The sequence below is a fragment of the Cyprinodon tularosa genome, unplaced genomic scaffold, assembly GCF_016077235.1.
Source record: "Cyprinodon tularosa strain WSP-4 unplaced genomic scaffold, ASM1607723v1 ctg5, whole genome shotgun sequence".
Lineage (NCBI taxonomy): Eukaryota > Metazoa > Chordata > Actinopteri > Cyprinodontiformes > Cyprinodontidae > Cyprinodon > Cyprinodon tularosa.
The window spans coordinates 1671409-1699314 of NW_024039229.1; the positions used below are offsets into that span (position 1 = coordinate 1671409).

General features: G+C 40.7%; 1 protein-coding gene and 1 long non-coding RNA gene across 2 annotated transcripts; one reads left to right on the forward strand and one right to left on the reverse strand.

Moving 5' to 3' along the window:
• slc39a7 (solute carrier family 39 member 7) lies at positions 1-27275 on the reverse strand. The gene is made up of 8 exons (XM_038302891.1): positions 26976-27275; positions 23153-23559; positions 20996-21164; positions 20676-20756; positions 20458-20592; positions 19984-20097; positions 5251-5447; positions 1-848 (listed from the first exon to the last, which is right to left on the reverse strand). Exons 2-8 carry the CDS (start codon positions 23549-23551, stop codon positions 594-596), a joined length of 1350 nt encoding a protein of 449 aa, XP_038158819.1. The 5' UTR covers positions 23552-23559; positions 26976-27275; the 3' UTR covers positions 1-593.
• Positions 7262-8042, forward strand: LOC119795061. The gene is made up of 2 exons (XR_005282285.1): positions 7262-7393; positions 7883-8042. It is a non-coding gene; the product is annotated as an uncharacterized LOC119795061 (long non-coding RNA).
• Positions 27276-27906: the final 631 nt, after the last annotated feature.

A 27906-nucleotide genomic window follows, 5' to 3' on the forward strand; every position in this document is an offset into this window, starting at 1 on the left:
TTCCCGTAAGCTGAGCATTTATTTTAGTAATGGCTGAAAAGCAGACAAGGAACTTTTATTTGGGGATATCCAGCATCTCAAGAAAACAATTTACTGCAAAAAAAAATTAGATGAAATGTCATTTTAGCGATATATTGACTGAACACAGCAGTAAAAGCAACATCTCGTATTTTAGTGGAATGTGATTTTTTTTTAACATTCAGTATCACTGTTCAGTCGGGCATCGTTCTCTGCTCCACGTCTGAGGAGCTGCTCAGTGGTTCATGCAGCAGTTACAGTAAGATGGTTGTTTTTACAGGAGTTGGAAGTGAGTTTTTGGAATAATTTACTGCAGAGCTTATCCTGATGAAAGCTGTGATCCCTTAATTTCTTTCCAGTTCTCATCTCTTCTTAAAAAACAAAAAAACAAAAGACCCTTGCGGTAAAAAAATAAGATAGCAAAACATGGAGACAAAAACTAAATAAGGAAATACCTGGCAATAGCAAAGAAATCACTGACATTCTGTGTAAAACCATTATTCTCCCTGTCCGGGTCTCAGTTTCTCCTACTCATCTTGTGCTGTAAAAGTTTCTGTCCAATCCAGACCGGCGCTTCACTCGTATTCTGCGATCAGCACCATCATGCCGACTCCGAACAGGAGCGCCAGAATCTCCATCAGAGACTGGCCGAAACTGGAGCGGCCCACAAGCAGCTCAGGGAGCACCGTCACTGTGGCGATGTAAACAAACCCACCGGCCGTGAAGGGCAGGATCCAGGCGGTCGCCGTGGCGCCCACGCCTTCAGCCAGCAGGGAGCAGGCTGTCCCGGCCAGAGCTCCCAAAGCGGTCAGCAGCTGCAGACACATGGCCTGATGCACAAAGGGGAGCAACAGAAAATCGATCATTGCTTCCTACACTTCATTTAAATTTTTCTCATCTTCAGTTGTTATTATAACTATTATAAACCTATCAATCAATAGGCAAATGAAAAATGGTGATTTTTAGGGGGATTTTTATTCATCTGGGAATTTTACCATTTCCTTCCAGGTTGGTTCTGATTCATTCTAATCTAGTTTTATATAATGTTCATAAACAAACCCTGTTCACATCTATCTACTCACTCACTGGGTATCAGTTTTGTCTGTTTGATGAACATCCTAATGAATGTCAATGATAAATATTCAAATGGTAACAAAACTAATTATACTTCATGTTCAGAATATTTTAAACAATTTCCACTGATTGACATTTTTGTTTCTCCAGGCTAAACTCCAGTTCTTTTTAAGAAATAGTCACTTTATTTATGAGTTAACTTTATTCATGTTTAGAAATTCAGTTTGGAGGAAAAATATTGAATTTAAATTCTGTGTAAAAACTTATATGTCTGGATAAGTTTTGTACATAAAGGACCAAAGCGTCAGCTACAGATTGGAAATAAGCTTTATTTGTAATATACCAGGAGCAAAAGGATATATTTTAATAATTAATGCCTCATGTATGTAGACCGAAAGACCCCCTCCTTGAACCGCCACCTTAACGTGGTGGAGGGGTTTCAGTGCCTGGGTGATCCCAGAGGCTATGTTGCCGGGGGCTAAATGCCCCTGGAAGGGTCTCCCAAGGCAAACAGGCTCTGGGTGACAGGTCAGACGAAGAGCGATTCAAAAACCCTTCAAAAACCCTTATGACGAGGACTCAAACGAGGCACGTGACGTCGCCCGGTACGGCGGAGCCGGGACCCCACCCTGGAGCCAGGCCTGGGGTTGGGGTTCGTCGGCGAGCGCCTGGTGGTCGGGTTCTTCCTCGCGGGACCCGGCCGGGCCCAGCCCGAAGGAGCGACGCGAGGCCATCCCCCAGTGGGCCCACCACCTGCAGGGGGAACCATGAGGGACCGGTGCAAAGAGGATTGGGCAGCAGCCAGAGGCGGAGACCTCGGCGACCTGATCCGCGGGCGCTTAAACTGGCTCTGGGGACGTGGAATGTCACCTCACTGGCGGGGAAGGAGCCTGAGCTTGTGCGGGAGGTGGAGCGATACCAGCTAGAAATAGTTGGGCTCTCCTCTACGCACAGCCAGGGCTCTGGAACCCAGCTCCTTGAGAGAGGCTGGACTCTCTTCTACTCTGGAGTTACCCGCGAGGAGAGGCGGAGGGCGGGGGTGGGGCTGCTTGTCTCCCCCCAGCTCAGCCGTCTCGTGTTGGAGTTCACCCCGGTAGACGAGAGGGTCGCCTCCCTTCGCCTTCGGGTTGAAGGGAGGACTCTGACAGTTGTTTCGGCCTATGGGCCGAACGGCAGTACGGAGTACCAGGCCTTCTTAGCATCCCTGGGGAGGGTGTTAGAAAGCTCCCCTCCCGGGGATTCCATCATTCTGCTGGGAGACTTCAACGCCCACGTGGGAAACGACAGTGACACCTGGAGGGGCGTGATCGGGAGCAACGGGCCCCCAGCTCTGAACCCGAGTGGTGTCTCATTATTGGACTTCTGTGCAAGTCACGGATTGTCCATAATGAACACCATGTTCAGGCATAAGGATGTCCATCGGTGCACTTGGCACCAGGACACCCTAGGCAGAAGGTCGATGATCGACTTTGTAGTCGTATCTTCTGATCTTCGGCCGCATGTCTTGGACACTCGGGTGAAGAGAGGGGCGGAGCTGTCCACCGACCACCACCTGGTGGTGAGTTGGATACGCTGGAAGAGGAGGAAGCCTGAAAGACTCGGCAGGCCCAAACGTGTAGTGAGGGTCTGCTGGGAACGTCTGGTGGAGCCCTCGGTCAGAGACGTGTTCAACTCCCACCTCCGGGAGAGCTTCTCTCAGGTTCCGAGGGAGGTTGGAGACATGGAGTCCGAATGGGCTGTGTTCTCTGCCTCTATTGTCGATGCGGCTGCCCGTAGCTGTGGCCGTAAGGTTTGCGGTGCCTGTCGTGGTGGCAATCCCCGAACCCGGTGGTGGACACCGATAGTAAGGGATGCCGTCAAGCTGAAGAAGGAGTCCTATCAAGCCTGGCTGGCTTGTGGGACTCCTGAAGCAGCAAGCAGGTACCGTGAGGCCAAGCGTGTCGCGGCCCGGGTGGTTGCAGAGGCAAAATCTCGGGCCTGGGAGGAGTTCGGAGAGGCCATGGAAAAAGACTATCGGTTGGCCTCAAAGCAATTCTGGCAAACCGTCCGGCGCCTCCGGAGGGGAAAGCAGTGCTTCACTAACACTGTTTTTAGTGGGTGTGGGGAGCTGCTGACCTTGAAGGAGGATATTGTCGGGCGGTGGAAGGAATACTTTGAGGATCTCCTCAACCCGACAGACATGCCTTCCGTGGGGGAAGAAGAGGCGAGGTGCTTGGGGCTGGGTTCGTCCATCACCCGGGCTGAAGTCACCGAGGTAGTCAAAAAACTCCATGGTGGCAAGGCTTCGGGGGTGGACGAGATCCGTCCTGAGTATCTCAGAGCTCTGGATGTTGTCGGGCTGTCATGGTTGACACGTCTCTTCAACATCGCGTAGAGGTCGGGGACAGTTCCCCTGGATTGGCAGACTGGGGTGGTGGTTCCCCTCCACAAGAAGGGGGACCGGAGGGTGTGTTCCAACTATCGGGGAATCACACTTCTCAGCCTCCCCGGAAAGGCCTATGCCAGGGTGCTGGAGAGGAGAGTCCGGCTGATTGTCGAACCTCGGCTGCAGGAGGAGCAGTGTGGTTTTCGTCCTGTTCGTGGAACGGTGGACCAGCTCTACACCCTCTGCAGGGTGCTTGAGGGTTCATGGGAGTTTGCCCAACCAGTCCACGTGTTTTGTGGACTTGGAGAAGGCATTCGACCGTGTCCCTCGTGCTGCCCTGTGGGGGGTGCTCCAGGAGTATGGAGTCGGGGGCCCTTTATTAGGGGCCATCCGTTCCCTGTACAAGCGGAGCAGGAGTCTGGTTCGCATTGCCGGCATTAAGTCGGACCTGTTCCCGGTGCATGTTGGACTCCGACAGGGCTGCCCTCTGTCACCGGTCCTGTTCATAACTTTTATGGACAGGATTTCTAGGTGCAGCCAAGGACCGGAGGGGGTCTGGTTTGGGGAACAGCGGATCTCGTCCCTGCTTTTTGCGGATGACGTAGTTCTGCTGGCTCCCTCCTGCCAAGACCTACAGCGTGCGCTGGGGAGGTTCGCAGCCGAGTGTGAAGCTGCTGGGATGAGAATCAGCTCCTCCAAATCCGAGGCCATGGTTCTCGACCGGAAAAAGGTGGCATGTCCCCTTCGGGTTGGAGGGGAGTCCTTGCCTCAAGTGGAGGAGTTCAAGTATCTTGGGGTCCTGTTCACGAGTGAGGGAAGAATGGAGCGGGAGATCGATAGACGGATCGGTGCGGCTGTTGCAATAATGCGGACGCTGCACCGGTCTGTCCTGGTGAAGAGAGAGCTGAGCGAAAAGGCAAAGCTCTCAATTTACCGGTCGGTCTACGTTCCTACCCTCACCTATGGTCATGAAATTTGGATCATGACCGAAAGAACGAGATCCCGGATACAAGCGGCTGAAATGAGCTTTCTCCGCAGGGTGGCTGGGCTCTCCCTTAGAGATAGGGTGAGGAGCTCGGTCATTCGGGAGAGGCTCAGTGTAGAGCCGGTTCTCCTCCACATCGAGAGGAGTCAGTTGAGGTGGCTCGGACATCTTCTTCGGATGCCCCCTGGACGCCTCCCTCGGGAGGTGTTCCAGGCATGTCCCACCGGGAGGAGGCCCAGGGGACGGCCCAGGACACGCTGGAGAGACTATGTCTCTCGGCTGGCCTGGGAGCGCCTAGGGCTTCCCCCAACAGAGCTGGAGGAGGTGTCTGCGGAGAGGGAAGTCTGGGAGTCTCTGCTTATTCTGCTGCCCCCGCGACCCGGTTCCGGATAAAGCGGGAGACTACGAGTACGAGTATGTAGACCAAAAGACCTAAGTTGGGGTGTTGAAAAGACAATTGCTGAATGTAATGTTTAAGTTCAGGTGTTTTGCAGCTACTTTTGTGTTTACAATAAATTTATTATAATAAGTAACAGCTACAAATAAAGGAAAAACAGTAATGTTTTAGAACTTAAAATAAAAAAACTAATACCCGGATTGTTTGACAGCAGAGCTAAAAGAGTAAGTTAGGTTTATAAAGAAGTTTTAAAGTCATTCCAAAACGTAAATGTTTGAAGCTTCGCCGTTTAGCTCATCATCCAGTTCTTAAAATCCTGAGAAAAGGGGGTAACCCTGATGTGGGAGGAGGTCACTGTGGTTTTATGAACCTTTTATTCAAAGGAAAAAGTCAGATGTAAAGTGTTACTACCTTCTTTTTAGTGCAGCCAGACTGAACCAGGATGGCAAAATCCCCGATCTCATGTGGGACCTCATGAAGCAGGATAGTCAGGGTGGTGACAGCACCCACAGCTGGACTGACCAGGAACGACGCTCCGATTGCCAGACCATCAGTGAAATTGTGCGTGAAGTCAGCTGCTAGGTTCAGATAGGCTGACACCTTGATTTCTGTTTCAGTGGAGAAAAAGAAACGGTTATGATGGAGATGAAAAGAATTGTCATAAGTTTCTACAAAGTTCTTGGCATTTCTGAAGCTTTTATTTTGTTTATATCGATTTCAAATTATATTGAATCAACTGATGTTAAGAAATATAATCTGATCTAAATTTTGGAAAGCCTTACCACAACACTAACATGACCAGGAAGTTTGCAGACGAAACCACTGTGGAGGGTCTTATAGTAAAGAAGGCGGCACAGACAGGAGGCCCACCATCTGACACAGTGGTTCTATGGAAACAATCTCATCCTAAACACCAGTACGGCCAAGAAAGTCATAGTGACTACAGGATGTCCATGAGGGCCGTACACTCTCCTCTCTGCATACAGGAGGGTGTGGTGGAGCAGGTGGACACCATTCGGTTCCTGGGTATGATGATTTTCTCCCGCTTGGTGAAGAAGGCCCAACGGTTGCTCTTCTTTCTCAGGGATCTAAACTCTCTACATAGCTTTTAACAAACTTCTAAAAACCACGATGGAAAGCTTCTTTGTGACCGTGGTATAAGAGCTGCACAGCACAGGAGAGGAAGGACTTAGAACAGGTGATTGTGGGATGCCGTCTGCCAAATGTGGACTGGATTTATGCCACAAGGAGCCCAAAAAAAGGGTGAGAAGCATTGCTACAGATCAGGCCCGCCCAGGCTTGGAGCAGTTTGTCTCACTTCCATCAGTAAATAACTCAGGAACATTAAATCCAGAACAAAGAGTCTTTAAATGTGTTTTTACTAGAGCTGGGAGAGCAATGGACCTTGTGTAGATGGTAAATAAAACATTTATGACAACATCTGTTTATCGGCTGCTTTAGCATAACCTGCATCTTATATAACTAGATCCCCTATTTATAGATTTCCTTCTTCTCTTTAGAGATGTTATAAGTGCTCCACTTCCTTCCTAATATGCCTTATCACTTTGTGTCTGTGTCTTATCTCTTAAACTTGTTCTATTTATGGGCCTCTTGACTGACCAAATTACATCATGGTTGCATGAGGACAACAATGCCTTTTCTTATTAAACCCTACAGCCCCATTAAAACTACAGTTTTTAGTTTTCAGTGACATCTACTGGTCAGACTGCAGTGACATGCCCCCCCACGTTGATTATTATGAAGGTAAATATGTGCCAAAATGAACGAACTTGTGAATTTAATGTGAAAACTTGAGAATGCAATGTGAGAATTTGTACCACAAAAATCTGAACTTGTATGCCAAAATGTTCTGCTGTAAAGAAAAACCGCACACACACAAACTGAATTTGAAGTTGCACTAAAAGACATATGAGGCAAGAACATGTAAAAAAAAATTACACTTGTCAGTCCAATCTTCACCTGAAGAGGATTTTCACTCAAATCTGATTTAAATGTGAATGCACAAAAAAACTATTTACTGGTGTGTTCATATAGTTTTACACAAATAAAATTACAGCTGACAAATGATTATTGATAGTTTATTTGTAATTATAATTTTTTTGCATATGTTAATCTTGCATTACAACCTCAATTTAGCCATTACAGCTTCTTGAATCTGCTGCTTCAAGAACACAAACGCGCTCTCGCGAGACACAGCACGTTGACACCGCGCTTTGACTTTTGTCACATTCCTTGCGAGATATTTGTGCCAAAACGAACTTGTGTTTGAAGATGTGAGAGCAAATGTGGGGGGGGGGGGGGGGGGGGGGGGGGGGGGGGTTCTATAGGCCAACCAATCACAGGCTGCGTCTCAATTCGCAGGCTGCGTACTTGGGAGGACGCCTTTGGAGCACTTCCTGGCTTCTTTTTTTTTTTTTTTTTTTTTTTTTTTTAGTAGTTGAAGAAAAAGAAGAAGAAAGTCGGATTTTCTTGAAGTTACGGACAACCGAAAGCAGTAGCAGCGCTGGCAGTAGAGCGGAGAACACCTTTAAATGTAAGTAGTTTGTTTTTGCTTTTTTTAAATGAACATCTATTAAAATACATGACGGTAACGGAGCCACCGGGATGTGTAGGACCAGCTAAAGCTAAAGCTTAAAGCTAACCTGTTGATACGTGATGTTCATCAACAATTAAAAGCCTTCATACAAATGTCACTATTTTTTATTTTAACCTACATCTTACTGTACTGATAGCCGTATCCCTCTCTAATCAGATCTATTTATTCTCAAACAGTTTATTACAAAGTATTAGAACTTTTAAAGCTTAATGCAGCTGAAGAAATAACATTAGTCCAGCTGTACTGGGCTGTTAATACTGTAAACGTTCTGTTTTAATACTGAATAATGTATAGTTAATTTACAGTACAGTATAATAAGGTTTAAAGTATAGTTCACTTGAAGAACAATACCAGTGTAATTATACAGAACAGTCATTTTGCCTGTTGACATAACAGAAATATGCTTTACATGTCATTTTGTTCCAGGGAGCAGACAGAGGAGTGGATAAAATTACCACTTCATCATCGGGGCCAAAAATACTGCTGCAGTCGGATGGAGCGAAGAGTTGAGGCAGAATTCCATCTACATGTTGCATTTCTATGTAAAAGTCACACAAGTTAAAAGAAGTCCTGTTCAAACACCAACGTACAAATATATAATAATTTGATCGCATCAAATGATGCCCAGATGCCACTTTTTGTAAATCTCATATTTGTGATAGAAGTGATCCTTGTGTGGGACAACTTAAAAAAAAAAATACAAAGTATGTTCAGGTTTGGATAATGTAATGGGACACACACACACACACACACACTATATATATATGTATGTGTGTGTGTGTGTGTGTGTGTAGGGAAATTACATCTTACATTTATTATATTCATGTTAATTTTGAGTAAGCAAGAAGCCTCCCAGATCTCCAGATGCATTTGAGATATCAAAAAAGTACTCCAGAGTGTTGTTCAGCATGGGGGTGAGTAGAAAATGAAGGCTAATCATGTTTTGGGTGTACTATTCCTTTAAATTAGTCTTTCGGAGGTCTTAATTTTTAAAACATCATAAATAGGATTATTTTTATTACGATTTATTTTTGTAATCTAAATAAAACGTTAAAATTGACAATTTGTTTTATTATAAAAAAAATAAATAACGGCTCGCCATTATTGGTTCCGTCCCGATAGCGGAACCAATAAAAGTGTTGTTGCGGCCGGGACATTTGGGAGATGCACCATTAACTTTTTGTCTGGAAAATATGAGCAAGTATAAATGTAACCAAAATTGTCTCCAGCCAAGAGTTTTCTCCGTGGCTAAAACCAGGGAACATACATGAAGCTCATTGGATTTTGTGCAAAAAGTCATTTAAGCTTGAAATGATGGGAATTAAGGCAGTGGAGTCGCACAAGCGAAGCGCAAAACACAAAGCGTCAAAATCAAGTTACCGAGAAACAGCCGGTATTTCTCAGTTTACAGGTGCTGGTCATAAAATTAGAATATCATGAAAAAGTAGATTGATTTCAGTAATTCCATTTAAAAAGTGAAACTTGTATATTATATTCATACATTACATACAAACTCATATATTTCAGATGTTTATTTTGTTTAATTTTGATGATTACAAATGACAACAAATGAAAATCTCAAATTCATCATATCAGAAAATTAGAATATTGTGAAAAGGTTCAAAATTGATGGCCCCTGGTGCCACACTCTAATCAGCTAATTAACTCAAACCACCGGCAAAAGCCTTTAAATGGTCTTTCAGTCTACTTCTATAGGCTACACAATCATGGGGAAGACTGCTGACTTGACAGTTGTCCAAAAGACGACCATCGACACCTTGCACAAGGAGGGCAAGACACAAAAGGTCATCGCTAAAGAGGCTGGCTGTTCACAGAGCTCAGTGTCCAAGCACATTAATAGAGAGGCGAAGGGAAGGAAAAGATGTGGTCGAAAAAAGTGTACAAGCAAGAGAGATAACCGCACCCTGGAGAGGATTGTGAAACAAAACCCATTCAAAAATGTGGGGGAGATTCACAAAGAGTGGACTGCAGCTGGAGTGAGTGCTTCAAGAACCACCACACACAGACGTATGAAAGACATGGGTTTCTGCTGTCGCATTCCTTGTGTCAAGCCACTCTTGAACCACAGACAGCGTCAGAAGCGTCTTGCCTGGGCTAAAGAGAAACAGGACTGGACTGCTGGTGAGTGGTCCAAAGTCATGTTCTCTGATGAAAGTAAATTTTGCATTTCCTTTGGAAATCAAGGTCCCAGAGTCTGGAGGGAAAGAAGAGAGGCACTTCATCCACGTTGCTTGAAGTCCAGTGTAAAGTTTCCACAGTCAGTGATGGTTTGGGGTGCCATGTCATCTGCTGGTGTTGGTCCATTGTGTTGTCTGAGGTCCAGGGTCAACGCAGCCACATACCAGGAAGTTTTAGAGCACTTCATGCTTCCTGCAGCTGACCAACTTTTTGGAGATGCAGATTTCATTTTCCAACAGGACTTGGCACCTGCACACAGTGCCAAAGCTACCAGTACCTGGTTGAAGGACCATGGTATCCCTGTTCTTAATTGGCCAGCAAACTCTCCTGACCTTAACCCCATAGAAAATCTATGGGGTATTGTGAAGAAGAAGATGCAATACACCAGACCCAACAATTCAGAAGAGCTAAAAGCCACTATTAGAGCAACCTTGGCTATCATAACACCTGAGCAGTGCCACAGACTGATCGACTCCATGCCACGCCGCATTGCTGCAGTAATACAGGCCAAAGGAGGCCCAACTAAATACTGAGTGCTGTACATGCTCATACTTTTCATGTTCATACTTTTCAGTTGGCCAACATTTCTATAAATCCTTTGTTTTTATTGGTCTTCAGTAATATTCTAATTTTCTGATATGATGAATTTGAGATTTTCATTTGTTGTCATTTGTAATCATCAAAATTAAACAAAATAAACATCTGAAATATATGAGTTTGTATGTAATGTATGAATATAATATACAAGTTTCACTTTTTAAATGGAATTACTGAAATCAATCTACTTTTTCATGATATTCTAATTTTATGACCAGCACCTGTAGTTCCACCCTTGTCTCTGCAACGCCTCCACTTATCACCAAATCAAACATACTAAGAAAAAGATACAAAGAAAAATAGCTGCAAAAAAGACTTAGCACTGGTTATGTTGTGGCTTTAAAACTGATTTGTTTTGTTCCCTGCTAAAACAAAGTTTGTGAATTCAGTTAAATAATTGCTAAAATATATCTGTCATTTGTGTGTTTTTTAGCTTTCTTCCTGTATGGGAAGCTTTTCAAAATTTGAAACGTTGGTGCAGTGGTTTATGTTAAAATAAACCTTTGGGTTAAGTTGTCGCAAGCAGGTTTTTTTTGTGTTTCTTGGGAATTTGGTCTTAAAGTTTTATTTCAAGTGGCATTAAAAAGTCTTAAAAAGTCTTGAATTTAAATTGCCTTATGCTGTAGGAACCCTGCAAGAGGCAACCCAGCCTGAGGCAGCTGCTGCTGGGTTCCAGTTACAGCGCACTTCTAGTATGTGAACACAATTGCAGCAGAAGCATCAGACGCACCTGGACATAATCGCGTTTAATGTAACATTTGCATAAGAATTTAGGGCAGGGCAACGTCTGTCAGGATATGATATATGACTTGTTTTCAGCACCACAGGTGTCACACCTGAGTTCCTTCCAGATAAACATCTGAGGTAAAGAATGGTGATTTAAGACTTAGTTTTTTGTTTCACTTCTATTTTCTGATCTATAATTCAGTTAGTAGATGGCTTTTCCTTATGCATGTGTAGCATGCTCATCTTTCATTTGGCTTCCATTCCTCCCTGTAAGATTTTAAATAAAATAAAAAAAGTTAAAAACTGCCAAAATAAAGTCAGGAGTTAAAGGTCCAAGAGATAAAGGTTTGTCCTGTGACTGAGGGGTTGCCAGTTTAAGTCCCTCGTTGCTCCATTGGTTTCCGTCATGTCCTTGAGCAAAATACTACTGTTGGTGGTGCTGATTGTATAACAGCCACTCTTCACTCTTTCTCCCTCAGGGCAGATGTGGCTACTGTGTAGCTTACCACCATGAGAATTACAGCTACAGTCTAATAACCACTGGAATTTACTGACAGATGTGTGATTTATTATACATAAACATGAACTTAAAGTCTCAGTTCTTATGTATTAGGGATGGGATGATTTATGAAAACCGTCCGACCCGTTCGGTTAGACTGTCTCGGTTCGGTTCGTGTGTGTTTCGTTCGGTTCATGCGCTGCTCCTTTTTCTCATAGGCGAAGCGTTTACACTCCAGAGCAGAAGGTGGCGGTACTGCGACCAAAGCCAACCACCAGTAGTAAACAAGAAGAAGAAGAAGTGAAGCAGCTTACCCGGGTGTAGCAGGGAAAAAAATCAGTTGTTGTGGAGAATTGTGTCGGAATGGCGAGTGGGAAAGAACAGGAGTTGGAAGACGCGCCAGCAGCACTTTATAGGTCTGCTGAATGGGACCGCTTTACATTTAGAATGACCTACGATGACGGCGGAAAGAAAGTTGTGGATAAAAGTGCAACAGTGTGCAAGCATTGTGCAACACGTTTTGTTTATGCTAACAGCAACACGACCAACATGTCATGCTAATCCCGAAATCCCTCATACTCCGTCAGCAACCCCCGCTCCGCCCCGCTGCGCTCCAGACCGGCTGCTCAAAGCAAAGCCTACAGCCTCCACTGTGGCTTCGTCCGCTCCCCTCTGAGTCCCTTGGAGATGGTAGAGGGCATGCGCGAGATGATTAAATTCAAAGCAGCAAAACATACGGAAATGATCCAAGATTTCCGCGGATCATTTAAAATAATTACAATCCATTATTTTTTGGGGGATTTTTTCATTAATTTCATAAATTTTTATGGGATTTCGGTGTAACAATCAACATATACCGAATCGAACCAAACCGAAAACCGTGACCACGAAACCGTGAATCGAACCGAACTGTGGATTTTGTGAACCGTTCCACCCCTATTATGTACGCTACTTATAGTTACATAGAAGCAGGCCTCGCACGTAAGGAGGCAGACATTTTTTCTGACAAACTACTGACTGTAGTTCCTATGCTCCACTTATCTGGAACAAACTTCCAGAAAACTGTAAAAGTTCGGAAAGCCTGAGTTCCCTTAAATCAAGACTAAACACACATTTGTTTATGATCGCCTTTGACTGTTCTAGTTAAACAGTTCAACTAAAACATATTTTCTTTAGTCCAACTGTTTTTAATATTCTTTTTTTGTTTCTGCATGTTTTATTTTATTTATTTTTTTATTTTTTCCTACTTGCTTTGATTCTCTTTTTTCTTCCTGTATTTTAATCATGTAAAGCACTTTGCATTGTCTTTGTACTGAATTGTGCTATACAAATAAATGTGCCTTGTCTTGTAGAGATTACCATGAAGAATGTGACTGCTGCAAGTTTGGGCTATAGAAAATCTATATTACACACAAACTAATAAAATGCATTGATAAAATGATCTCTAAACAAATGGGGTTGTGCTAAAAAAAAAAAAAAAAAAAAAAAAAAAAAAAAAAAAAAAAAAAAATCGATTTACACAAGAAGCATAGTTCTTATTTACTCTGATACAGAATCGATTTTACATTTCCCAAAATTGATTTTAATAAAAAAAAAAATGGCTGTGCTGAATAGGTAGAAGGGTAGCCTCTTTTAGCTCAACCACCCTTAAGACTACTAAAGGGTAAATTCTGGCACTGGGTGTAACACAAAAGTCAGTAAACTAAAAGATGATGTCAGTAGGAAAATATGATTTATTTATAATTTGCCGGGATCACAAAAAAAACATACAAACAGGGAAGCTTAAAGCCTCAGGGTCTCCAAGGCCAAAACAACAAACCCCCCCCCCCCTTACTTATAAAACAAAACACTTTCTAACACAGAAAATGAAAAGAACATGCAATACCTGGACTCCCTGGTTAACCACAAAACAAGGAGAAAACAGTTCAACAAAAATAAAAATGCGCACTTTCATCTGGTTTGGTCTGCCGGCTTCTGTAGAGTCGTGATCGCGCAGGCGCACGCTTTCAGGAAATCCTATACACCACTGTTTATGCTCTAAAAACATTCTAAATGACTTCGTTTCGAGTACATTCTGGATGCTACCCACTCAGGACACTTGGAATACATTGACGAGCAGTATGGAGGAATATTGACACGTTTTTTGTGGACTTTTATGGACCTTTCTGCCTCGGGCACCATAGACCTCCATTATTTGAATGTCAGCAGACAGTAAAAAGCCTCCCAGATCTCCAGATGCAATTGAGATATCAAAAAAGTACTCCAGAGTGTTGTTCAGCATGGGGGTGAGTAGAAAATGAAGGCTAATCATGTTTTGGGTGTACTATTCCTTTAAGACATTTTAATACCGATTACGGCCTTAGTTTTATTTTGAAGAATTCAATGCCTTTTAAGACTTTTTAAGGACCCGCGGGAACCCTGTCTTGGGTTGTTCCCCTACTGTTCGTGGCGGCTGGAAGTTGATGTTTGCATTTTTCAGATATGTGGCACAAACTGCAGGCACCAGAATAATAAAAGTGAACATATTTTGTCGGCAAGTTTTGACATTTTAAGTTAATTTAGGCGTTAATAAACTGTCAGTGGAGTTAACATAGCTCTCTCAGCAGTGCTGTAACCGTCTCCCTGCCAGCTCCCTGATCAGCTTCTCTGATTGGCTTATTTGGCGTGTGCAGCAAAAGTTAAATTTTTCCCACTCCGGCATCTGCTTCTTGTTACGCCTCAGATGCTCAGAAGATCATGAGGTGCCGCTTTGGCTGCTCAGTAGCTTCAAGATGCGCTGGCCCTGCTGCTCTAGATGCGCTGCAGGACCTTTTGATGCACGTCAACTATAGTCTTTCCATGTAAACCGGCTGCTTCAGCTGCTTCAATTGTTTCCGTTGTGAATGTAGCAAGACTCCCTAATGCACAACAATACCTGTAGTATTTAACTTTTAGTCCAAATTCTAATAGAATAAAACATTTACAAAGTTATAATTTTCCCCCTACATCTAAGTTACCTAAACGATGTATAAATACAGTTTTACCAAACACATCCAATTGTTTTGTTTTTGCAAACCAATATTTTATTATTCATTTATTTTAGTTTCAGCTGGCTTCATTTTGTAAAAAAAAACCTTCTTTAAGGAACCTTTGGCTATATCATTATTAATCAATTGATCGAAAATTAATCAACAGATTTATCAATGTGCAAAATAATCATTATTTGCAGCCCTAAATATCCGTATTGTATCGGAAATGAAAAGGTTGCGTGAGGACATCCGTAGTTAGATCTCTACACATCTTCCCAGAAGAGAACCCAACAGAGGGATTAAACATGATTAAAGTAAATGTTTTGATGATCAATTGTTAGTTTAAAGGAAAATTCCGGTTTTTAACACTTTTAGCCCATTTTCTGTAGTGTCCAGGATGAAATCGAATGATCGACACCAACATTTTGACAATTGGTCCTGTCTCTGCTATTTGGCTCATGCAGAATCCCCCCCCTGGCTGCTTCAGAATGGCTTCCATAGTGCATGTCCGATAATGTCCTTAGATCAACCTTAAACGTTCTTTTTTTAAAATATGCTACTCACCGGGTCGTCAGCGCTGTTCAATGACGTTCCAAAAAAAGTTTCGTAAAGAAAAAACGTTCCTGTAGTGTTTTATTTAGCATTTTGTAAATCCCATTGAGTTCTGTTGGAATAGTCAATATCCCTCCGCCACCGGAAACAGTAATGGGGCCTGTTTACACTTAGTTGTAGTCTTTTCGCAAGGCCCAAGTGTTTTTGCTTCACTCTGTGTACTCCGACGTCGAGGTGCTAACGTCTCTGTTAAACACTTTAAAAAACTCTGAAAATGGAATATGAAAGGTGGATTCTTGAGGAGGACATATTGGACTTTGAGTTTGACGGTAGAGGATACCGTCGCCAACTAGTGGTCTGGAGTGTGCAACGCTTCAGATTCGAACGGGAAGCGGAAGTTTATAAGCGGTTGTGATGTATCGGAAAAAATAGTTCTGGGATTTACAAAATGCTAAATAAAACAAGACAGGAACGGTTTTTCTTCACGAAACTTTTTTTGGAACGTCATTGAACAGCGCTGACGACCCGGTGAGTAGCATATTTTTAAAAAAGAACGTTTAAGGTTGTTTTAAGGACATTATCGGACATGCACTATGGAAGCCATTCTGAAGCAGCCAGGGGGGGATTCTGCATGAGCCAAATAGCAGAGACAGGACCAATCGTCAAAATTTTGGTGTCGATCATTCGATTTCATCCTGGACACTACAGAAAATGGGCTAAAAGTGTTAAAAACCGGAATTTTCCTTTAATTAAATAGATCAACAAGGAAACATGTTTGCAGGAAACAAAAAGGCTCGTGATGACAGACATGTTCAAACCCTCAGAATGTTTGCCTGGCAATTAAAGCTGGAGCAACATGAATTGGAGCCAAAAACGTGATGCTGTGGTTTTTTCTGTTACAGTCATGTGAGAGGAAAAGCTTAGATGGAGCCTAAATATCGGTAATGTATCGGAAATTAAAAGGTTGCATCAGGACATCCGTAGTTAGATCTCTATACATCTTTCGAGTTTGCCCAAAAGAGAACCCAACAGAGGGATTAAACATGTCAGTGTCTACACACAAATAAGAGTAAATGTTTTGATGATCAGTTCCTGGTTTAATTAAATAGGTCAAAAAGGAAACATGTTATTAGGAAACAAAAAGGCTTCTGATGACAGAAACTATAAAACCCTCAGAATGTTTGCCTGGCAATTAAAGTATGAGCAATATGAATTGGAGCCAAAAACGTGACGCTGTGGTTTTGCTGTTACAGTCATGTGAGGGAAAAAAGCTTAGATGGAGCCCTAAATATCGGTAATGTATCGGAAATTAAAAGGTTGTACCAGAAAGAATAATATCTAGATTTATTTGGGATGGCAAGAGGCCTATGGTGAGATATAAAACTCTCCAGCTACCCAAAGAAATGGGAGGAATGGCGTTACCAAAGTTAAAACAATGCTACCAGGCTTCACAATTAAAATATATTTATTGTTGGTGTAATCCATATTATTACGGTAAATGGAAAGATATAGAAGTTGGATCAGTGGAACAGCCTATTCAAAACTTGCTCGGAGACAAAGATATATATGAAAAAAAAAAAAAATTCATTTAGACTTGATAACTATACATACGTTTAATATCTGGTTTAGAATACTGCGTCTGCATAAAATCCAAAAGCATACAACAAAACTAAAATGGGTAGCGTATGATAGGAAATTTACGCCAGCTAAAATCGACCAAAATTATAGATACTGGACAACTAAGGAAGTTACAGCTTGGTGTGTTCTGGAAAACAATGGGAGGATGGAAAGTTTCAAAACTCTGGCACATAAATACCAATTTGATAAACATGACTTTTTCCAGATATCCCTAGTACAAAAAGGAAATACAAACGAGGCCCTCCGTGGAAGAGAGCGAAGTGGTCCAAATTATAATTAAAGCATACAAAGACAGTAATATTAGAATAATAAAAGCATTATACAAAGCCCTAATAAACATTGATAAACATACAACTAACTATGTAAAGGGAAAATGGGAAAGAGAATTTGAAGATATTGAAGATATTGATTGGCTCAACATGTGGAATCTACACCATACAACTACTGGCTCTCGGACACGGAGGGAACTTACCTTGAAAAATCTGGTATAATATTTTTTATTACGCCCAAGTCCAAAAGTAAACAAATGCACAGGCATCAATAATGTTGGAGAGAGTGCAGGGAGATAGATGTCAACCATTCCCATGTTTTTTGGAAGTGTTCAAAACTTTTGGAGTTCTGGGAAATGGTTTACGGTGTATTATGTGAAGTATTAGGGTATGTAATTCCAATGAAACCTGAAATTTTCTATTTGTGCAATTTTGGTGATGATACTATCCATGAAAAGGATAACTATTTGGTAAAAGTGATGTTGATAGCTGCAAAGAAATGTATAAGAAGGAAATGGGGAAGCCAAACGTGCCATCAAAGGACCAATGGATCACGACAATCGAAGACATATTTCTCATGGAAAGACTTACACACAGACTGAGACTACAAGAATCACAGATGAAAAAAAATGGGAAAAATGGACATTATATAAACAGAAAAACTAAAAAGAAGGTGCTACCCAGACATGTTCACGTTAGTGTGCTTTGTTCCTTTTTATTTGTGTGCTCGTTGTATGATCAAAAAAATAATCAAATATAAGTGACAGAAAAAAAAAGGTTGTATCAGGACATCCGTAGATAGATCTCTACACATCTTTCGAGTTTGCCCAAAAGAGAACCCGACAGAGGGATTAAACATGTCAGTGTCTAGACACAAATAAGAGTAACTGTTTTGATAATCAATTGTTAGTTTAGCTAAATAGGTCAAAAAGGAGACATGTTTGCAGGAAACAAAAAGGCTTCTGATGACAGAAATGTTCAAACCCTCAGAATGTTTGCCTGGCAATTAAAGCTGGAGCAACATGAATTGGAGCCAAAAACGTGATGCTGTGGTTTTTTCTGTTACAGTCCTGTGAGAGGAAAAGCTTAGATGGAGCCTAAATATCGGTAATGTATCGGAAATTAAAAGGTTGTATCAGGACATCCATAGTTAGATCTCTACACATCTTTTGAGTTTGCCCAAAAGAGAACCCAACAGAGGGATTAAACATGTCAGTGTCCACACAGAAATAAGAGTAAATGTTTTGATGATCAATTCTTAGTTTAATTAAATAGGTCAAAAAGGAAACATGTTATTAGGAAACAAAAAGGCTTCTGATGACAAATATTTTCAAAGCCTCAGAATGTTTGCCTGGCAATTAAAGCTGGAGCAACTTGAATTGGAGCCAAAAACATGACACTGTGGTTTCGACGTTACTCTCACATGAGGGGAAAAAGCTTCCTTATATTGATGGTCCGGCTGCACCCACATAAAACATCCACCTTCCTAACCAGACTTCAACCCACAAAATTATTCTTTGAACTTAATGTTTATGCCACAAAATGCCATTGATTTTTTTACATACCATTTGAAAATATATTTATAAAAGGATATGACTCAACTTGTCACCAAGCTAAATTCTCACGGTATTCGTGCATTCACAAAAACGTACGAATCCAGTTTGTACTTAAAGCTTAAAGAATTTGGGACCAAATCTAAACGGGAAGGAAAGGCAAGAAATGCCCTTAAAAGGTTGCATGTCCATTAGGGCCGGGTATTTTCGCCAAAGTCCCGAATCGATTCGATTTTGATTAATACAGTTCTAAATCGATTAATTTCGATTCGATCTGTTTTTACAATAATGAAAGTGGTTCAACTGTGTTTTTTTTAAATACTCATGTAGTTTATTTTTTCCTGTGACATTAACCCTTTTAAGCCCGATCCAAGAATAAAACAAAACAGAAAATTACTTTTTTTGGTTTGAAGTCCTTATTTGCCCTTTTAACAAAATATGTAAAAAGAAAAAACAGAAATACATTTTTGATATTAATAATTTATTACTATGCGATAAGTCAAGATTATTTTTTGTGTAGTCTTCTACTGGCTGTTATCAGGTATATCTGATTGTGTACAATAGGATTCTGAGCAAAGTTTTTACCATTCAATTATGCAAAAGGTGTCAGACGCAAAACATTTCAGAAACCGTATGTATCAAATATGATACATTTGGCATTATAGGGGTTATACACAAAGTGCAAACTTGTAAATCGAACAATTTAAACTTGAGATGCGAACAAAACTGTCTCATGGTGCAAACTTTTTTTGTGAAAAGTGAAAAAGTGAAGCCTCACTCGAGCAAGCAGACGTGACACAGCAGACATGCATGAGCTGCATTATCTTCACTGCAAAACCTATATTTGCAGCGTTGTCTGTAACAGCTAGGGGTGTTTCTGGTCAGCCCCCATTTGTTAATGTCGTCAGTCAACCTGTTGGCTATATTTGCAGCTGTCTGGCTTGAAGTCATCTTGAGTGCATCTTTCCTGCTCATTTAAATGTGAACGTCACACACGTCACTATAAAACTAATCGATCTCATCCCCTAGACATCGATTTTGCAAAAATGTAAAGGAATCGATTAAATTGATTTTTTTTATCCAGCCCTAATGTCCATCGTAGGGTTTTTCTACATTTATTTCTTGTAATTATGATAAAAAATCTTTGTCTAAATTAAAAGAATGGACGAGGCTGCTTTAGTTTCTGCACCCAGACAGAGTTTATCTTTCTTTAAGAGAAACATTTTTGTCCTTCCTTAATTGTAAAAATAAAGTGTCCTGCTTGGCTGATACCAGCTGACATCTCTCAGCACCTCAAGAATCTGGGCTTCAGGCTATATAAGTGATAGAGGAAGTATCATATTTCCAAGAAAGAATGTCATACTATAAACAGAAACAATTTAACAACTTCCTCAATCAGGATTTAGGCAGGGCAGAAAGGTAGCAGTGTGTGTGTGTGTGTGTCTGTGTGGTGGTGATGACAGGAATTAGTCTAAGGGTTACTCACCTGTGCCCTTTTTCTCCTCAGTCTTGGACACCTTAGCATCTTTGCTTTGTTTCTTCTCTTTTCTCTTGTTTTCCTTCTCATCCTCTCCATCACTGTCCTTTTCTTTGAGAGCGGCTGAAAGAGCGGCATAAATGGAATGTACCGTTTACCTCAGACAATTCTTATATCAACAGTCTTTAAGTTCGTTTCAAGGCGAGTCTGACACCTAGTGGTCAAATTGCATATTGGAGGCTGAACCAATTCTCCCACAAATTACTGCATAGCTTAAAGAAATAATGCAAAGCTCTAGAATGCATTTCTTTAAGTGTTTATGTGTATATGCATTTTATTGGACGCTTTTATCCAAAGCGAATTACAAAGCCTATAGCCACATACTGAACCAGAAATTTCAATAAGCATAAAAACATTTGAAAGAAGCTCTAAATGTAAATCTTAAGAAAAATGTATGATTCTGCTCAGAGCCGTTTCTCCTACCGTGGGAGTGGCTGTGGGAATGTCCATGCCCGTGTCCTCCTTTCAGCAGGCGCACAAATTTCTCCACAACCAGGAAGGCGATGATCCCCCCAAGAACCCACAGACCAACAGACATCATGTGTCCGTGGGCAGCTCCTGTGCACAAACATGTTCCAGATCACAAGAGGAAAACAGCAGGTAATCACGCAAAAGAGGAGTAAAAAAGATGCTGGGAATACCGTGAGAGTGACCGTGGTCATGTGACTCTTCACTTCCATGAGACTGTTTATCATCTCCATCTTCATGATGGGAATGAGGCTCTAATTAAGGCACAATAACATGACAACATTTAGACTCTATAAAATAGATGATTATGTAGATTAATGTAGGTTTATATAAACAAAACTGTTCAACAGATACGTGAATCAGTCTTATATTGATGAAAATAGATAAAAAGTTTTCCTTTTATTGCTTGTAAGAAGTAAAGTAATTCTGCATGATCCCACTAAGTGGAACTAATTTAAAAAGTAATATTTCAGTAAAGCGAACAAGAACCTACCAAGAGCGTGTGGTATGAGGTGCAGGAAGGCGTCACCCAGCAGCCCACCGGAAGCGAAGCTCAGCAGCACCTTGAGCAGGTTCTGGTGCTGGTCGCTGTTGGACTGGACTGGGATCAGAAACAGGATAAAGAAAGGAGCGGCGCTGATCAGCAGAGTGGCTCCGATGGCCTGCAGACAATGATGGAAGGAAGTTTACAAATATGCTGTTTTCCTGCAGGAAAGAAAACAACGTCAAAGAGATACTCCCTTAAAAATCACATGGGGGGGTATGGGGGGGCTTTTACGTTCTTTTTTTATTTTAAGAGTTGTTTTCCAGCTTAAAGGGACAATGTGAAACAAATTCTGATTTTAATTAGCAAAACTCAAGCATTGCTTAAATAGATACATATTCTGCACAAGTCTAATATCGTCACATGGAAAATGAAAGCTGTCTCAAGGCTTAGAATTAGTAGTTTAATAGCAACGCTGGTCAGCATAATGTCTTTCACCTGTAACTGAAAATGTTCCGTTGATAGGTAGAGGAGCAATTCTACCTTCAATTATCTGTTCCACTGAGAGGCAAGAGAAGCAAACCACCGAAAGAAAAATAAGTAATAAAGTGGAAGAAATCCGTGCAGCTTTTAACAGGTGGAGACACTTTAAGGCGGAGGATCAAATCAGACACAGAGGTTTCGGGCTTCCTGCTGCACAGGTAAGGTAATGAAATATAAGAGGGAGGTTCAATTAGTTATCCTGCTGGACACGGGACAGGCAGTCCAGCAACTAGTCTGTCACCCCGGCAGAGATGTTTAGTTTATCTTACATTAGACAAGCTCAGTTTCAACCCTTATCAGTTGCTGTTTATTTGCTTTCACACGGATTCTCCATGTCGCATAATTTATTTATGCTGGCTGGGGCTAAAAACAATTAATCTAATTAACTGATTATTCAAATAACTGTCAACTTCTTTATTAATTAACTCTTTATTCTCCCACTCTGCAGAATCTGTTAGTTCAATCTATAATGGTGTGACTTCATCCTAGAGAGAAATATCAGCAGTGCTGCTGCCATCAACACCTTTGTTTATAGATGTTGGAGATCGGCCTGTTTTACCAGTGTTGTCCTGTTTCTCTGACTGTGACTGGCTGAATGTGCTCTCTTTATCCTCTGACATGGGAGTTGGCTCAGTGCTCATCTGACTGGCTGTGTTTCCTGGTTGGGATGCCTTTTTCAGCTGCTTTTTCTATGTCTGCTTCTGTCTCCTTGAACCCCAGCCAGCCTCAGCAGATGGCCACTCACACTGAGGCTGGTTCTGCTGGAGGCTTCTTCCTGTTTAAAGGGAGTTTTTCCTCTCCACTGTCGCTACAAGCATGCTTAGTGTGAGGGATTGCCTTCGAGTCAATGAGTCGATGCAATCAACTGGTTTGTTAGATAGAAATCCTTGAATCAATTAGACTCTATGATCTGGTGAACTGTAAAGTGCCTTGAGATGACTTGTGTTGTGAATTGGCGCTATAGAAATAAACTGAATTGAATTAATTTGTTTAATCGTCAACTGGAGTATAGAGGCTGTAAAACATGCTTTAACTGCTGACAGAATGACCCAATTAGAGCAGTAATTATACCAAGATTGCGAAAATATATGCAAACATTTTGTATTTAAGATGAAAAAAAGTTTTTCGTCTGTCAATATGCTCTATCAGAACACCTCAAGTGGAAATGTTTTAGTTTCACTTGGATTAATTTCATTAAAAATTTTCTTTAAGGAACCTTTTATTATCCGATTATTATTGGTTGATTGGAACGATAATTGAGAGATTAATCAATTTGCAAAATAATCGTTAGTTGCAGCCGTAAAGCTGACTGGAAAAGCTCTGATGCAGCAGTTATCAGCTGCTGCTATTATTAAAACAACTCAGACCAGCTAACCAGCATTGGCTTCTTTCAGTGCTGATTTTAGAGAAATAGTTTAAGTTTTTTTTTGTTTATTTTAGCTGATTTGACAAGGCTGACAAAGATTCAAGCTCCACAGCTTCCGCAGTAGGTCTCACAGACTTCACAGAAAGGCACCAGTTTGTCGTTTTTTAACTATCCAGTACGTCACTAGGTGAAGGTAAATCTTACACACCGTCTCTTTAAGTTTTTATAATTATACCACTGATATTCTCTGAGCGCACCTGAGTCCAGAGCTCCACCAAGTCCCTCTTCTCTCCCACAGCTCCCCTCTTTGCTCCCTCTGCTCCATGGGAGTGACCATGGTCATGTGCGTGTCCATGATCGTGTCCGTGATCGTGCAAATGTGCGTGCCCGTGATCATGTGCATGCCCGTGATCATGAGAGTGATCATGTCCATGATGCTCATCTTCATTCTGAGGTAGGTTGGCCTCGGCGCTCCATTTGCTGGCTCCATGAAACATCTTCTGATGGTCATGTGAGTGCTCATCATCCCCTCCATGCGAGTGGCCATGGTGATGGTGGCCATGCCCATGGTCACCGTGGGAATGGCTGTGAGCCTCTACTAACAGCAGGACAGCAGATGAGGCCAATATTAGTGTCGACAGATGTAAAAAGCCCATATTAGATCCTGTAAGAAAGATGAGAAACAAAATGTTTTTTTTTTGTTGGTTTCTTTTTTATCTCTGAAATTCAAATAACTTTATAAGCTTTGCAGAGTTTGACAAATGAAAAGGTCGAGTAATTCTGGAATAAAATGATTAGGGTTTTCAAGTTAGATTCAAATCTTGATGTGTTGTCAGAGGCCTGAAGGTATAATGCATAAATTCAACAACACAGCATGAGTTATTTATTTGTTCACAGCCAGTGCTTCTGAATTTGTCTTTTTAATTTCTTTCTTTAAAAGCAGTGAACTGTTTAACTTTCTACACTGCGGTTGATGTCATATTAACTACAGTTTGGGGGTTGGATAAGCTATTTTTTTTTACAGAATTCTGCAACTTGGCTCTATGCAAACCAAGCATTATAATATATTTCAACAAATCCCCCAAAACATTTAACATTAGAGGAGTTCTGATCAGATATCAAAATTGCCAAAAACTAATACCTGATCATATCGTCCGGCCTCTAAAACCTCAACTATTTTCATGCTGATAAGAACAGCACTTATGTTTAATAATTCTGCAATTATTGGTTAATTTTACATGGGTCAGTTATTCTCATACCTTTTTTTGTTGACTTTTGTTCTCCGTTTTATTAATATCACTTGGTTAAGCCTTTTCTATTGTAACGGTAGAAGATTGTGGTTAAAAAAAAAATAAAATTTTTTTTTTTTTTTTTCTACATGATGGTTACATTAGAGGACTATGCTTTTATTTTGAAAGGGGTCCGTAAAACCGGAAGTTAGCTTAACACACAACGGTCCGTAAAACCGGAAGTTAGCAAGAAACATTGGAAGAGAAACTGATTAAAGGACCACGGAAAGTCATATAATAGTAAAGTTTAAAGCATCAGTCAATTGGGGAACAAGGTTTGTGTTAATTAGAAAATGTTTAATACAGAAAAGTTACCAATGTAATGAGCTAAGCATGGTGTACTAAATTGTAATTGTAAATTGTTTATATTTGTAGCTCTTACGTTGGTTGGAGGCACGGATGGCTCAAATAAACCTTTCAACCACCAGTTCTGGCCTTTTCTAATTGCACTGGATGCTACATCTAACATACTACAGTAAAGAATAAGTAATAAAAGTATCAATGATTCATGCTAATATTGTATCTTTTTAATATCGATATCAGCCAATTCTTAAAGCTGCAATATCGGAAACGTATTGGTAATTAAAAAGTTGTATTTGGACATTTGTAGTTAAGATCTCTACAAATCTTTCTGGCGCCCCAAAAGGGAAGCTAATACAGGGATTAAAATCTAAGTTTCTACATACACACAAATAACGCAAATTACAGAATGGTCCTTTACTTGGCAGTATAGAACCAATAAGGGTGTGAGATTTGTCCCACATTTTTATTTATGCCAGATTAATGTCTGTCCCATATACATCAGAACTAAATCTAAATATAGAATCTCCATTTTTACATTGACAATTTTTGAATCTATTTTTAGTTCAACACTGTATATTGAATGGGAACGGCAGCTATTCTTCATCTCTTATTACATTAGGCCAAAACTTATGTCACTACTTCACTTCGGTCATTAAGATATAATTGTGATATTGTTATCAACAATATATAAGCCTCCGAAAATGTACCAAGAACCTGCACGATAGGATTCTGTGCAAACTTCTGAATGTTATTAAGCAAAGTCAATGAAACATTAACTTTAGAAAAGACTGGGAAAATAATGCTTTGAGCCACAAGACCGCAGATGAAATGCACATTTAGCCAGGCGATCATCTCCCCTCCTCATATACCTCAGTTTATGAATTTTCACCTCTTCTAGTTTCCTTGTCATCACCTCCTTTGTTTTTATTTTTTTTACTGATTATCTGATAGCTGAGATATTGAATACATTTCTAAAGAAGTTCCTCACTTTAATGAAACACTGACAGCTAGCTGCCCACATGGTGCTAATTACTTTATGTGTTATTCCCTTTTTTTCTGGAATAGTGTAAACCCTTAACCTTATCTAAAGGTATAATGGAGGATTTTCATGAATTTTTGAAAAGACCTGCCCTCTCCACTTAAAAAAAAAAATGCACATGCACAACCCTGTACCCGCTCCCAAGAGGGAACGCTTCTTAAACTTGTGCGAGAGCATGCACAAGCCCGTTCATCCTCGTGCACACTCTGTTTAAAAGTTACTGTTTGAATCGCTCATACATGCTTACTTTCAAAAAGAAGATTTACTATTTTTCCACTATGTCAGACTCAACCCAGGTAACTGGAAACGGGACGAGCACGATGGTATTGCGTAAACACATCACCAGAAAGATTGACAATTAGGTGGACCACTTATTTTGATGATCCACCTGGAAAAAGAACATCCTCCACCATCTACTATACTTATATGTAGACATCAATAGTGTGTATATATATATATATATTTGCTTGAAAAGCCAATTTTTCAGCTCATATAAACATCTAATTTGCTTTATTGTCATTTTATTATAAACAAACACATGCTCAAATCCATGTGATTATATTGAAACTCACATGTCAAACCGACCATCAAAATGAAGCAGATTAGTATTCAGTGTTTTTATAGATGTGCAGTCCTTTTAATTATACATTTAATTAATCAATAACAAACATATTTCAAATTTGAACTTCCAGTTGTATTTAAAGTTCCAATCACAAGGAAGTTATCCAATCTATTTAACATTTTAGACCATAACAAGTAACTGTACAGCTATTTGACTAGTAGTTGGTTACTATATTGCTATAGTGCTGCAGCCATGCAGTAGATCAAACTACATCACTGTGCATTAATTAAGTGGTGCTTTATTGTAGTTTCCTCTTGGTTTTATATATTGGGTATGCAGCTCCCCTTAGATTCACATATGAAAGGTGGCAACATTATGCGTAAAGCATCATCAAAAGGCTTTTCCAATCAGATCAGTTTCCCTTCATGTCTGAAGTTAAACATTTAACACGTTAATTTAAGCTTTAAAATAATTAACAGCAGTAAACGACAAAGCTGTATTTAGTTATCTTTAACACTGATTATCTCGGCAAATAACGACACAATGCTGAATAAAACAGAACGAAGTTCGCATAAAACAAATCCTGACGTTGAAATTAATGGGTTGTCTGCTTGAATCTAGTGTAGCAAACTACGTGTTGTGATTCTTTATTTTCTTTAGGGCTAAAGCAAATAATTGCTTTGATTTCCTGAGAAGGCAAGACACCCATCAACTCGCTAAAACGAGTATAATCCGACCACCAAACAAAGAGCACAGGTTTCTACAGGCTGTTTACAGAGCCTGCACTACAGTTAGCTAGCAATGAGTGGCTGTGCTAGCAACTGTAGCAACATAATCATCGTTACAAACAGCGGAAACACAATAAAAAACAGTCGGCTTAGTCTTACCAAACAGTGTCCGATAACTCGGGCTGTTCTTTCACTAAATAAAGTTGTTCCTGAGAGAGAAAAGTGCTGTTAGTTGGGTCTGCGATGATGCTGCTTGGCAGACGTGGCATTTGCTTTCCTCCTCAAATCTCGCGGGGACACGTTCCGTTTGAACTCGGTTTCCGCCTGTGCTTATTTTAGAGCAGGAATTAGATATATGGTTATATGTTGAAAGGGAAAAACTATACATGCAAATATCAGAGACTACAGTTTACATCAACATAATGTTAAACATCTTGACTCTGAAATAAAAAAGGAAGAAACATATTGCGTGCTCAAGAGAAATATCGCGAGATTAGAATAAACACCAGCTGATGCGAAGCATCCTGGAGGACAGGATATAGTTCCGTTTTGCTGGCTGAAGTTTTGCATCGGATTCAACTTGCATCAGTCAGGGTCTTTGCAGGCACGATGCCATGCCCGGTCATACCATATTGAAATAAGTGGCCATGTTAACGCGTAATTGCGCATGCATAAAAGTGTATTTGTTCTTGTCCCATTTGAGCATCCATACCTATCCATACAGCCTGGATTTTCTATACCGCGCATCTAGGAACATTTGTTAACATTGGGAAATACGGTCAATAAATATCACCGCGATCAACAGACTATTGGAAATTCTTAGAAAAAAAATGATGTGACATTTGGATGAAACAAGAGGAAAATGAACAGTGCAATAAGTAGCTTTACATCAAGTTAGCTCTGTCACTTTCTTTTTGGCTCCTGAAACTTTATTTTTATTAAAACTATGCATAACATATTCACAGCAAATCTCTAAAGAAATGCATATATGAGCAGAAACTTATGAATTAATTCATTGATCTCTGGAGGGGCCTATTGAAGTCCTCCTTTTTTTCTTTATTACAATCCGATTCATGCTCAGTGAAATCAG

Excerpts from the sequence above, each read along its gene's own strand:
- slc39a7 (XM_038302891.1), bottom strand. The coding sequence starts at position 23,551 with ATGGGCTTTTTACATCTGTCGACACTAATATTGGCCTCATCTGCTGTC. Across the intron at positions 21,165-23,152 it reads TGGTGGAGCTCTGGACTCAG|GCCATCGGAGCCACTCTGCT; the intron begins GTGCGCTCAGAG and ends CATTGTCTGCAG. Across the intron at positions 20,757-20,995 it reads CCTCATACCACACGCTCTTG|AGCCTCATTCCCATCATGAA; the intron begins GTAGGTTCTTGT and ends TGCCTTAATTAG.